At 35.6% G+C, this 12,782-nt stretch overlaps 1 protein-coding gene across 3 annotated transcripts in view; it reads left to right on the top strand.

Moving 5' to 3' along the window:
- MRPL13 (mitochondrial ribosomal protein L13) overlaps positions 1-12,782 on the top strand; it is a 47,479-nt gene that overhangs the window by 9,875 nt on the left and 24,822 nt on the right. For all 3 annotated transcript variants that reach the window (XM_038555423.1, XM_038555421.1, XM_038555422.1), the window contains exons 3-4: positions 4,171-4,264; positions 9,214-9,274. In XM_038555423.1, the coding sequence (XP_038411351.1) occupies positions 4,171-4,264; positions 9,214-9,274 (155 nt within the window). The remainder of the gene's footprint in view (positions 1-4,170; positions 4,265-9,213; positions 9,275-12,782) is intronic.

Below are 12,782 nucleotides of genomic sequence, written 5' to 3'. Positions count from 1 at the left end.
ATTAGATCTAGTAGAATTTCTGGCATTCTGCCTTGTATTATTTATTTACATCTTGCAAGGATTTGTTAGAGAGAGGGAAAAAAAAAGTTTAGGATGATCTTTTTAGTTACCAAGCTAATATATTTTCTCTCTTACTATCAAGTTCAATGTCAATTTATTTAAAATGTCAATTATTACTGCATCATTTTAATTTTGAAATCTTAATAACGTATTTATTCTTCCATTCCTAGAATATCATTATAAACAGTGAAGGAGAATTTTGCTCCAGGTTACATCCAGAATACTTAACTCCTTTGGAAGTGAATATTTAGATATTATCAATAAGTTTGAACAACACATCTTATTCCTATCACAGTGTCTTTGCACTCCATCAATTTTATGGTAACCTATGATCATCTGTCATACTGGCTATGCAAAAGTTCAGGGATGCCAAAAATAACATTGAAGTAGGCATTTGAACATTTATATTTCAAGATTGGAAACAAACATAATGGCCAAAGCCGATTTTGTTATTTATCAGTAAATCAAAATAGCTATTTTTCAGACATTTCTTAAGCCAAATCTTTTACAGATTTATAAAAACAGTGCTGCGTTGGGGTACCAGGGTGGCACAGTTGGTTAAGGGTCTGACTCTTTTGTTTCGACCTAGGTCATTATCTCAGGGTCATGAAATCAAGCCCTGCATCCAGCTCTGCACTCAGTGGAATCTGCTCTCCTGTCTGCTCCACATGCTCTCTTTTTCTCTCTCTCAAATAGATAAATCTTAAAAAAAAAAAAAAAAAAAAAAAGGCAGTACTGTACTGGTTGAAGAAGGGAGAAGATGCTGGACCCTTGCTCCTTTGAGTCACCTTCTCAGAACCTGACATCTCTATCAGATACAGTTTTAAAACCACTGAGCTAGGGCACCTGGGTGGCTCAGTGTTTGAGCATCTGCCTTTGGCTCAGGTCATGATCCCAGAGTCCTGGGATCAAGTCCCACATCAGGGTCCCCATAGGGAGCTTGCTTCTCCCTCTACCTGTGTTTCTACTCTGTCTCTCATGAATAAATAAATACAAAAAAAAAAAAAAAAAACACTGAGCTAAACCAAAGAACTTAAAGAAGGATTTGTGCTGTAAAGCGGATGAGAAGACAGGTTGCAGACTGAAGGGAAATATTTGAAAACCACAGAGCCAACAAGAAACAAACACACACCTACATTATAAAATGAGCAAAATACATGACCAGATGGCAAATAAACACATAAAAATATTTAACATTATTAGCCATTTTGGAAATACAGATTAAAAACGCAATGAGATCTCAATGCACATCTATCAGAATAGCTAAAATAAAAAATAGTGGCAACAACAAATGCTGATGATAATGCAGAGAAACTGGATTACTTACACATTGGTGGTAGGAATGTCAAATGGTACAGACAGTCTGGAAGAGATTATGGTAGTTTCTTATAAAACTAAGCATGAGTTTACAGTACATCAGTTGTACTTTTGGACCTTTGTGCCAGGGAAGTCAAAACACAAAAACCTGTACCAATTAGTAATACTTCCACTGCATTACTCTTTATCCCTCTGTATTTATCAGCTCCCAGCATATTGTATATTTGCTTATTTGTTTATTGTCTAGCTCATTCCACTAGAGTTTAAGATTTTAGTTGCAATTCATTGCTGTAATTCCAGCATCAAGAACAGTACCTGGCATTATTAAGTAGTAAATAGTGAGTGGATTAATTAGTTGATCAATGGAAAAGGAGTATAAAGCAATTTTGAAAGAGACTCCTACCAAACTTAAGATACCTCCATCTGAATCTTCCCTTGTATGGAATCTGAGTAGCTCCGAGAGTTGAATGTTCTGATTTCTAAGATAAGAACTAAAAGTATCTCCCATGAAATTTAAGAAAGAAATTGAATGGGAGCCAGACATAATAGAACAAGCCCTATTTACATTAAAGTGAAGTGAACATCAGGAATTTTTTTGATACTTAATGTGATTGGTAACTCCTAGGAACTTAAATTTTATGAATAAAATTTAGTAACTGGAGATAAATCAGGAGAGTATTTCTAGTGAAAGGAACAAAGAAAAAATTGGAGGGGGCTACCTGAGCAGCTCAGTCTGTTAAGCATCTGCTTTGTTCTCAGGTCATCCCAGGGTCCTGGGATCCTTGGGCTCCCTGCTTCTCCCTCTCTTTCTGTTCTCTCTCTCTTTCAAGTAAAAAAAAAAAAAAAAAAAACCCTTGAAAAAAATGTTTTAAAAGATTGGAGTATCTGTGTATACATTCCTGTGTGTATGTGTGTTTTTTTTTTCATTTAGAATTGTTTATTAATTTATGATTTACACCTAGTACATTGCATTAGAGTTATTTATGTTAGCGTCTCTTTTGCATATTCTTATGTATTTCCTTCCCAGATTAGATGTTCATACCTTAGAGATGAAAGAACATGATTTTCATCCTATCTGTGGTATTCTTTCTAATGTCCTTTGAAAGGTCCTTTTTGATCTCTAAAGAGTATAGCTTTGGAGTAGCTCAAGGTGATTTTTGCATATTTAAAGCTTAGGAGACATTTTAAAAATAAATTCAGCTTTTGTGTAAAGTTAGCATAATGATTCCATTTTCCTTCACATAAGTATCATGCAAAAAGCCTGAACAGGATGCTAAATAACATGGCATGTGAGCTTTGGCAGATCACTTAGTCTCAGCAGGCCTTAGCTGCTTCAACTGTAAATGTCTGGTTGAAAATTAAGGTAACTTCAGCATTCTCTGAAATGCCGTGGATCTCTTCTCACCCTCTCTATTTTTCTGGTTCATTTACCCCATTGCCTTAGTAGCCCACCATGGGTCACATTTAGGAACTTTAGTCAATTTTTCAAATATAATCAAACTATCTTTTCATCCAGTGAACACCAAGCTTCCTAATTCTCTCCTTTACATTTCTAGATTCCCTCTCACTGTGGTAAAGAAAACTTACCTGCTTCATCCTCTTTCCATTACCCTTATTCCACATAGACAATGTACTTCTCTCTGAAAATGCTATCACTCAAATTCAAAGTGCTTCATAGAATCTTATAATCGTTAGTCGTCATATATGGTATTTGTTTATACTTATTTTTTCACTTAAAATAAGCTTTTAGGATCTTTTTTAAGTGTCCCTAGTAGTAAAATAGGCATTTATTTTTTATTTTTTTTAAAGGCTTATTTATTTATTTATGATAGACATAGAAAGAGAGAGAGAGGCAGAGACACAGGAGGAGGGAGAAGCAGGCTCCATGCCGGGAGCCCGACGTGGGACTCGATCCTGGGACTCCAGGATCGTGCCCCGGGCCAAAGGCAGGCGCTAAACCGCTGAGCCACCCAGGGATCCCCTAAAATAGGCATTTAAAAAATGTTTCTCATTATTTGATTTTGTGATGTGATTTTTTTTTTCTCCTGTGAAAACCACATGTTGACTTTTTAGGGTTTTAGGTTTTTTTGTTTTTTAGATAATCAGCCAAATTTAGGGGTACTTTTCACTGGAAAATTAACCTAATATATTTTAATTTTTAGATAATCTATTTTATCAAATATGCATGTTATAGTTGAGAGTGGTAGGTTAAATGTAGTTAGTTAAATGTGGTTGGAAAAAGCCTTGGGTTTAGTAGTTAAGCATAAGATCATAGTACTCTATTGTTCTCTGAATTTGAGAAGAATAATCAGTTGTGATGTTTTACATTTGTTTTCAATTTGCCTATTGGTGAGATATGCCTTTTTACATCTATATTTGTATTTTTTTCATTTTGTCTTCTATTTTAAGGGGAAGTTTATATTAGATTTAAAGGCATGTTAATATAAACATTTTAGCAAAGTGTGATTATTAATGGGAAAAGACAATAGGAATAACGATAGCTTGCCTTTCAAAGATGTATTGTTATTATTGGCATCTTTATTATATTTTCTTTTACCTTCCAGTGTTAAGATTTTCCAAATGTCTGGCCAACTCTTTCTATACTTAGGTGTTATATAAAGGAGGAACAGAACAGCAAAATCTTGTTGAAGGATTTTGGTGTTGCACCATGACTTGCTTTATATTTTTTAAAGTGTTGTTTAGGCTTTGAAAAGCTTTATAAATAACCAAGACCACTTTATCTTAAAGTCATGACTTTTATATAAAATCTTCTTTTGTTCTTTTTAAATCTAGGTGACTGTGGGGATCATGTTGTCATAATGAACACAAGACATATTGCATTTTCTGGAAATAAATGGGAACAAAAAGTATACTCCTCACATACTGGGTAAGATAAAGCCATTGCCCAACAGACATATGAAAAGATGCTGAACATTACTAGCTATCAGAGAAATGCAAATCAAAACCACAATGCGATACCGTCTTACACCCATCAGCATGGACAGAATAAAAAAGACAATAAATAATAAGTGTTGGTGAGAATGTTGAGAAAAAGGAACCTTAATGCACTGTTGGTAGGAATGTAAACTGGTGCAGCCACTGTGGAAAACATTGTGGAAGTTCCTCAAAAAATTAAAAATAGAACTACCATATGATCCAGTAAGTAGTTCCACTACTAGTTATTTACTCAAAGAAAACGAAAACACAAATTTGTAAAGATATATGCACCCCTATGTTTATTGCAGCATTATTTATAATAGGTAAGATAAAAAAGCAACCCATGTGTCATTGATAGATGAATGGATAATAATGTACACCTGTGCACATGCACTGGAATATTAGCCACAAAAAAGGATTCAGTCTTGCTATTTGCAACAACATAGATGTACCTAGCTTGTATAATGTTAAGTGAAATGACTCAGACACAGAAAGACAAATACCATATTTCACTCATGTAGACTCTAAAAAACAAATGAATAAACAGAATTAGAGCTATAAATACAGAGAACAAATTGGTGGTTGCCAGAGGGGGATGACAGGAAAAAGGATGGGCAAAATGGGTGAAGCGGAATGAGAGGTACAGGGTTCCAATTATGGAATGAGTAAGTCACAGGGTTAAAAGACACAGCATAGGGAGTATAGTCAATGGTATTATAATAGCATTGTATGGTGACAGATGGGGGATCCCTGGGTGGCGCAGCGGTTTAGCGCCTGCCTTTGGCCCAGGGCGCGATCCTGGAGACCCGGGATCGAATCCCACGTCGGGCTCCCAGTGCATGGAGCCTGCTTCTCCCTCTGCCTATGTCTCTGCCTCTCTCTCTCTCTCTCTCTGTGTGAATATCATAAATAAATAAATAAAATTAAAAAAAAATTTATGGTGACAGATGGTAGCAACACTTGTGGTGAGGATAACATAACATACAGAATTGTTGAACCACTAAGTTGTAGATCTGTAATGTAACATCGTGTCAACTATGCTCAAATAAAAAAATAGATAATGCCATTGTCAAGGAAGATAGGAAGTATATTACTTTAAATATACTATTGGTCTTATTAGAGGCACCTGGCTGGCTCAGTTGGAAGAGCATATGACTTTTCATCTCAGGGCTGTGAATTTGAGCTCCACATTGGGTGTAGAAATTACTTTTTTAAAAAAAGTAAATAGATAAGTAAACTAACAAGCCCATCCCTTTAAAAAAAAAAAAAATAGATCTTACTTAAAAAGCTGTTTCAAGGGGATCCCTGGGTGGCTCAGCGGTTGGGCACCTGCTTTCGGCCCAGGCCGTGATCCTGGAATCCTGGGATTGAGTCCCACATCAGGCTCCCTGCGTGGAGCCTGCTTCTCCCTCTGCCTGTGTCTCTGCCTCTTGCTCTCTCTCTCTCTCTGTCTCTCATGAATAAATAAATAAATAAAATCTTTAAAAAAAAAAAAAAAGCTGTTTCAAAAAATAGCATTTAATACTAATTTTGCACATGTTACATACATAATTTACTCAATCAAACCCCACAGAATTATACCAAATATCGATTTTTACTGACAGTATTTGCTTTTCCTAGAAGCTTTTCACATAACCTCTCTAGTTTAGATTATCATCGTTTAGTCAGTATAACTTTTTTCTTTCTCTTTCCGATCACTCATGTTAGTGCTGTTTCCTGTACCATCTTAAATATCTGAAAATACATGAGATGTTTAAGGAAACCCAAATTTGGAAGATACCTAAAATCCCACAACATACCTTTCAAGATCCAGGCCTCTCTGTCTGTGTTGAATAACACATCTCATGGCTTGTAGGACAGACAGCCCATTCATTCCACCTTTGAAATGGCTTATATTTTAGAAAGATCTTTTTTTTTTTTTACATAAAGATTTTATTTATTTATTTGACAGGGCGAGCATAAGCAGGGGGAGAAGCAGAGGGAGAGGGGGAAACAGGCTCCCTGCTGAACAGGGAGTCCAACGTAGGGCTTGATCCTATGACTGAGATTGTGAACTAAGCTGAAGGCAGACGCCTAACTTACTAAGCCACTCAGGCGCCCTAGAAAGATCTTTATGCTATTGAATCATAACCTGTTTTTCTCTAGCTTTTATACTGGTCTTACTTCTCCTTTTTTGACAGTGTAAAATAATCATATCTCTTCCACAGGACATCCTTCATATAATTTTGAGACAGGGATCAATAAAGAGCCCATTAATTTGTCTTTCCCCTAGGCTAAACATCTATAGTGCCTTAAAAGTTCTCTATATGGTTTCTCTTTGACCATCGCCTTTATATCTTGGTCACTCTAGATACAGTAAGTTCTCTTCAGTGTCTTTCTCACTAAATATACTTCCCTGGCTATGTTCTTATGGTTTCCTAGTATAATGGGAATCCTCCATCCTTAGAGGCCATATCACTGGGTAGTACACTGAATTCACCATGACACAGGAAAAGAGTTTTAATTATATAAAAGTAAAATAGCCATACAACAAAGGACATCATTAAGAAAATCTGTAAAAGTATGTAATAGTGGATTAATGTATGTATGTAAGTAATAGTGGATTATATTCTTGTATAAGAATATGTAATAGTATTATATAATAGTGGATTAATGTATGTAATAGTGGATTAATATTCTTAATAGATAAAATGTTCAGAGAAAGTGCTAAGGAAAGCTTTGATACCTTATAATGCAAATGTAAGCAATAGATGCCCATCAAAGTAGCAGAATCTTATTAAATTTTTTAAAAAGATTTTATTTATATATTCATGAGAGACATGGAGAGAGAGGCAGAGACATAGGCACAGGGAGAAGCAAGCTCCCCTCCAGGGAGCCTGATGTGGGACTTGATCCCAGGACCCCAGGATCACGACCTGGGCTGAAGGCAGGTGTTAAACCTCTGAGCCACCCGAGCTGCCTTCTTTTCCCATGTAATTTCTTCTGTTTTCCAGTCTCAGAAAATCTTTTCTTAAAATATTTCATAGACATTCACTTCTCATGATTTTAGAGGTCAGGTGAGATGTGTATGTGTGCATCTTGAACTTTGAACTCTAATTGTTCAGTCATCTAAAATGTATTGGTATGAGTTGGAAATACAGCCTACTGTTAGATGCCTCAGTAGAATTCACTTAGTCATTTCTCCTGTGGACAGGATACTATTATATTTACCCATATATCCTCAGCACCCAGCACAAAAGGCATTCAGTAAGTATTTACTGAATTTGATTTGAATTGAGAAGATTTGACTAACATTTAAAACAAAGTTTCTTCTCTTCCATTCAGGCTATCCCTGGAGGAAGAAGTATAGTTACTTTTTCACCAGTAAAAATCAACTGAGTATTTATCACATTATTCAAGTATTTGTCTACTGAGAATTTTATGTTCTATCTCCAGATTCTCTTGAAATAAAATTTAAATGGTATTATGCTTTAGAATTTGGCATCCCAGTGTTAAAAACAGAAAGGTGATCTTTAGCATAGAAGGTATAAAGTACTTTTTTCCATGGAGAAAGGAATCCAGGAATTGAAGTCTAGACAGGTATTTCTTTTTCTGAAATTGAAATTCCTTGAAACAAGTATAAGAATATCATATTGAAAATTATCCTTCTTTCTCAGCCAATTTCTAAATCTGCCTTCTTAAATTGTATTCCTGAAATGTGGTTCCTTCAAATGTTTTCAAGTCTTGTCGAAAGAAACTTATAAAAGGAATCACATTTAAGTAATCTTTAACTCTCTCACAGAGTACGCTGAGTTTATATTTTCTTTTCCCCTTTACCAGAAATCATTTAGGCTTTATTTATCTACTCAGCCTAATGAAACCTTACATCTGTAGATTGTTTTTGTTTTAAATATCTTTTTTTAAGATTTTATTTATTTGTTCATGAGAGATACAGAGAGAGAGGGAGAGACATAGGCAGAGGGAGAAGCAGGCTCCCTGTGGGGGGCCTAATGCGGAACTCGATTCCAGGAACCCAGGATCACGCCCTGAGCCAAAGGCAGAAGCTCAACCACTGAGCTACCCAGGGGCCCTTGTTTTAAATTTCTTAAGCACTGTCACAAACATTTTCTCATTTGACTCTTGTAAAAATCTTGAGAGGTAGATGGAGCAGATATTATCATTTTCTTATGTGAATAAGCTCATATAAAAATGTTAAACAAGTTACCTAATATTATACTGGCAGCCACTAGCAAACCTAGATTCTAGACTGGGATTTGGGGCATCCAAGTTATTAAGCTGCCACCAATGCCATCCCAAATATATATATACATACACACGTATATATGTGTATATATGTTATTTTTAATCTCTATTTATCCATTTCATATATCTTTTTGGTATGAATGCAATGAAATATTTTATTACTTAGGACCAGCATATAACTCTTTGTGGTCTTTTACCAACTGATAACATGAAACAGAATCATTCCCTATTCAGAGTATGAACTCAACTTCAGAAAAGTGGCCTACCGCTATTTTCCCCAAACATGACTCCTAAGTTATACAGACATTTTGACTTGGCAGGAAATGTGAAGCATATTGGCTCACTGCTTTTTCTTTCTTAATTCAAGCATGGTAAACTCCCCCGGAATGAATGAATGAAAACTTTAAATTCCATAGAAGGATAGTTATGCCAAGAATTTTCCAGATGTGGAACTTTTACAATATAATGATAGTTGACCACTTAGAACAGCATTTCAAATAGCATAGACTACTACTTAATTTTTAAGACACTAACGAACAGCATAGTTTCCCAAGACAAGAATAATTTTATAATAAAAAATAGTTTTCATTTTATAAAATGATAGTCAAGAATATCATAGCCTACTCCCAGTTTTAATATCTTCGCTTCTTTTCACAGCTACCCAGGTGGATTTAAACAAGTAACAGCTGCTCAACTTCACCAGAAGGATCCAGTAGCAGTAAGTTTATTGTATTTTTTATTATTTATCATCTGTAGAAAGACTAGTTCAGAAACTGTTTTCCCAGTCTTGCCTCTCATCTAATGTTGCTAACATACAGGCTGTAAATTCTGTGCTTTAACTGTGTCACAAGTTTTGATAAGTATTAATTCATTATTATTCAATCTTTATATTTTCCAATTACTATTTATTGTTTTGCATGTTAGCCAAACAGTTTTATTGCATTTCTTTTTAATTACTTGGTACCTGCTGATGTTTGCTGAAAACATCTTGGAGAGAGAGCAGTGTTTATATCTGTGCCTGTTTATATATCCATCATATCAAATATGCAAAGTATGTTGTTCCAATCAAATGAAGTCTTACTTTTGTTCATTTGATTTGATTACCAGGATGCCTGGGTGGCTCAGTGGTTGAGCGTCTGCCTTTCGCTCAGGGCCTGATCCTGGATTCCTAGGATCGAGTCCCACATCGGGCTCCTTGCATGGAGCCCGCTTTTCCTCCCTCTGCCTGTGTCTCTGCCTCTCTGTGTCTCTCATGAATAAATAAATAAAATCTTTATAAAAGAGGATCCCTGGGTGGCTCAGCGGTTTGGTGCCTGCCTTTGGCCCGGGGCGTGATCCTGGAGTCCCTGGGATCGAGTCCCACATCAGGCTGCCTGCATGGAGCCTGCTTCTCCCTCTGCCTGTGTCTCTGCCTCTCTCTCTGTTTCTGTGTCTCTCATGAATAAAGAAATAAAATCTTAAAAAAAAAACTTTATAAAAAATGATTTATTGATTACCTGAAAGAGTTATGTTACACTATCAACTGTGTATTTTTTTTCTGTAATCCTATCAGTTTTTGCTTTGTATGTTTGAAGAGTTAGTGTTAGATGAATTTAAGTGTGGAATTGTAGTCTTCCTAAGAATTAATCAGGGTATGTACTAGCCCTTTGCTCCAATAATGCTTTTTAACTCAAGCTGTACTTTTTTTATACTAATAATCTGTATCAGCCTTCTTTTGGTCATGTTTGCCTTATCCATCATTTTACTTTAAATTTAAATTGAACTAGATTTTACTTTATTTTTTCCTCTCTTTCTTGCCTTCTTTTGGATTGGTTGAGTTTATTTATTAGAAATCTAAGATTAATCAATGCCTTCACTTTCCTCCAGATCAAATCAAGGTCCTTAAAAGATTTTTAACACCTACTCTATATCACAGGATTCTTTTTCTATTCAGCAATTTTTAAAACCCCTTCCAATTCAACCTTCTTGTTATTGTTTTTTAACAGTTACTGATTTTTTTTTATGATTCTCTTTGCTTCTAAATCCTTTCACATAACAGCCTTCCTTTAGGATTATTTCCTTCTTAAAATATTTCTTTTGACATTCCTATCATAACATTCTCTTAATAGTAAACTTTTTATTTTTGTCTGGAACTGTCTTTATTTTTGCCTTCTTTTATGAAAGGTAGTTTTGCTTATGTAGTATTTACAATTCTGGGATAACCATTTTTCTCTCACTTGTTTGAAGCTATTGGTCAAACAGATTTTAGCTTCTGTTACTGCTGTTGATAATACATTCTGTTTCTTTGAAGTATTTTGTCTTCTTTTTGGATACTTTTGAGATCTTTCCTTTGGCATTGGCTTTCCTGTTTCAAGTCTTGTTATTTATTTTGCTTGAGGACTGGTATCTTTAGTTCTGAAAATTTGTCAGTTCTTACATATTATTGACTCCCTTTATTCTCTATCTGTTCTTTCCCTTTGGAAATCTGATTATATTTACAGTAGATTATCTCATTTCATTGTGCATGATTCATTAGCTCTCTTTCATATTTTAGGTCTCCCTGTCTGTGCTGCTTGTCAATAATTTCTTTATGTCTATATTTTAGTTCTCTTTTTTCCTGTGTCTCATCTGATCAATACTTTTTTTGAGTTCCTAATTTGCATTATTATATTTTTTCTTGAAGATTTACTATTTGTCTTTTTTTCAAGTTTGCTGATCAGTTTTGATAGTTTTAAGTTTCTTTGTCATATTTTGGTTCTTTCTTATTTTTTTAAGTGTAGTAAACGTAATTCCTAGTGTTTATATCTGATTCTAGTATTTATGGTCTTTGTGGATCTGCAATATATTGTTTCTGCCCGGGATACTCGATAAGCTTACATACCTTGAAACTTCATCACTGAGAACTCTTTGAGACTTGTATCTTTCAAAGTGGATTTCTCCATAAAAATTTGCTTAGTGGGGGCACTTGGGTGGCTTAGTTAAGTTCCTGACTCTTGATTTCTGTTCATGTCATGATCTCAGGGTGGTAAGATGGAGCCCCATGTCAGGCTCTGCTCAGCAGAAGTCTGCTGGAGATTCTCTCCCTCCCAGTGCTCACTCTCTTTCTCTCTCTCTCTCTCTCTCTCTCTCTCGCACGTGCTCTCAAATAAATAAACAAAAGCTTTTTTAAAAAGGGTAATAAACTTGAAACTCACTTTAAAAAAAGGAGAGAGTGCCTGGGTGGCCTAGTTGATTAAATGTCTGACTCTTGGTTTTAGGTTCAGGTCATGTACTCCAGGTCATGAGATTAAGCCCTCCCCCACTCATCAGGGAGTCTGCTTGAGATTTTCTCTCCCTCTCCCTTTGCCTCGCCTCCCCCCTTCTCTAAAATAAATAAATCTTTTTTAAAAAAAAGATTGGCTTGCTTCTGTCAGGTGGATACGACTATACCAACCTAAGACCTCATTATATACTCTAGACTTCTGGTTTTGATCCCCATTTTTAAAAAGGGTGATTTGGGGGCATTAAGGCCTTGTGCAGTCAGGCTCATAGTTCTGTTTCCTCTCAGGAAGATTTTTGTTTTTTTATTTCTCCACCCTATACCTTGGATATTGCTTTTCTATTGAAAATCTAGGTTAATGAGGAAGTCCAACTTCCTGACCAAAAAAGGCTAGTCCTTTGAAATTCAAGCCCTGCACTAAGCTGTTGCCCTCTGGGCAAATGCCAACCTTAGGACTTTTTTTGTACTACTTTCTCCTACTTCTGGCCTCCAATTGCTTCCATACTTTAGAAAATATGTATGTATGTATACATATTTTTTTTTCCTTAAGATTTTATTTGTGAAAGAGAGAGAGAGAGCACAAGTAGGGAGGAGGGTCAGAAGGAGAGGGAGAAGCAGACTCCCCACTGAACAGGGAGCCCCATGTGGAGCTCAATCCCAGGACCCTGGGATCATGACCCCAGATGAAGGCAGATGCTCAGCCAACAACAGAGCCACCCAGGCACCCCAGAAAATATTTTTTAAAACATGGAATATTTATTTCTTTATCATTTGAGTTATGTACCAGAAGTTTCTAATCTAAATATTGGCTTTCAATATTGATAAAAACAAAATCTCCTGTTGCCATTTCACAACTTTATTTTTCCTTCCTTAATTTTTTATAACCCAGTCTTTGAACTATACTCATAGAATAGGGAATATTTTCCCCATTAGAACTATTTAGCTTTTTACCTAAATACATTCATAAGTAAACAAAGTGTTATGCTCT

This window comes from Canis lupus, chromosome 13, assembly GCF_011100685.1.
Source record: "Canis lupus familiaris isolate Mischka breed German Shepherd chromosome 13, alternate assembly UU_Cfam_GSD_1.0, whole genome shotgun sequence".
Lineage (NCBI taxonomy): Eukaryota > Metazoa > Chordata > Mammalia > Carnivora > Canidae > Canis > Canis lupus.
Note: the sequence above shows the minus strand (reverse complement) of the source record. Positions and strands in the feature narration are given on the sequence as shown.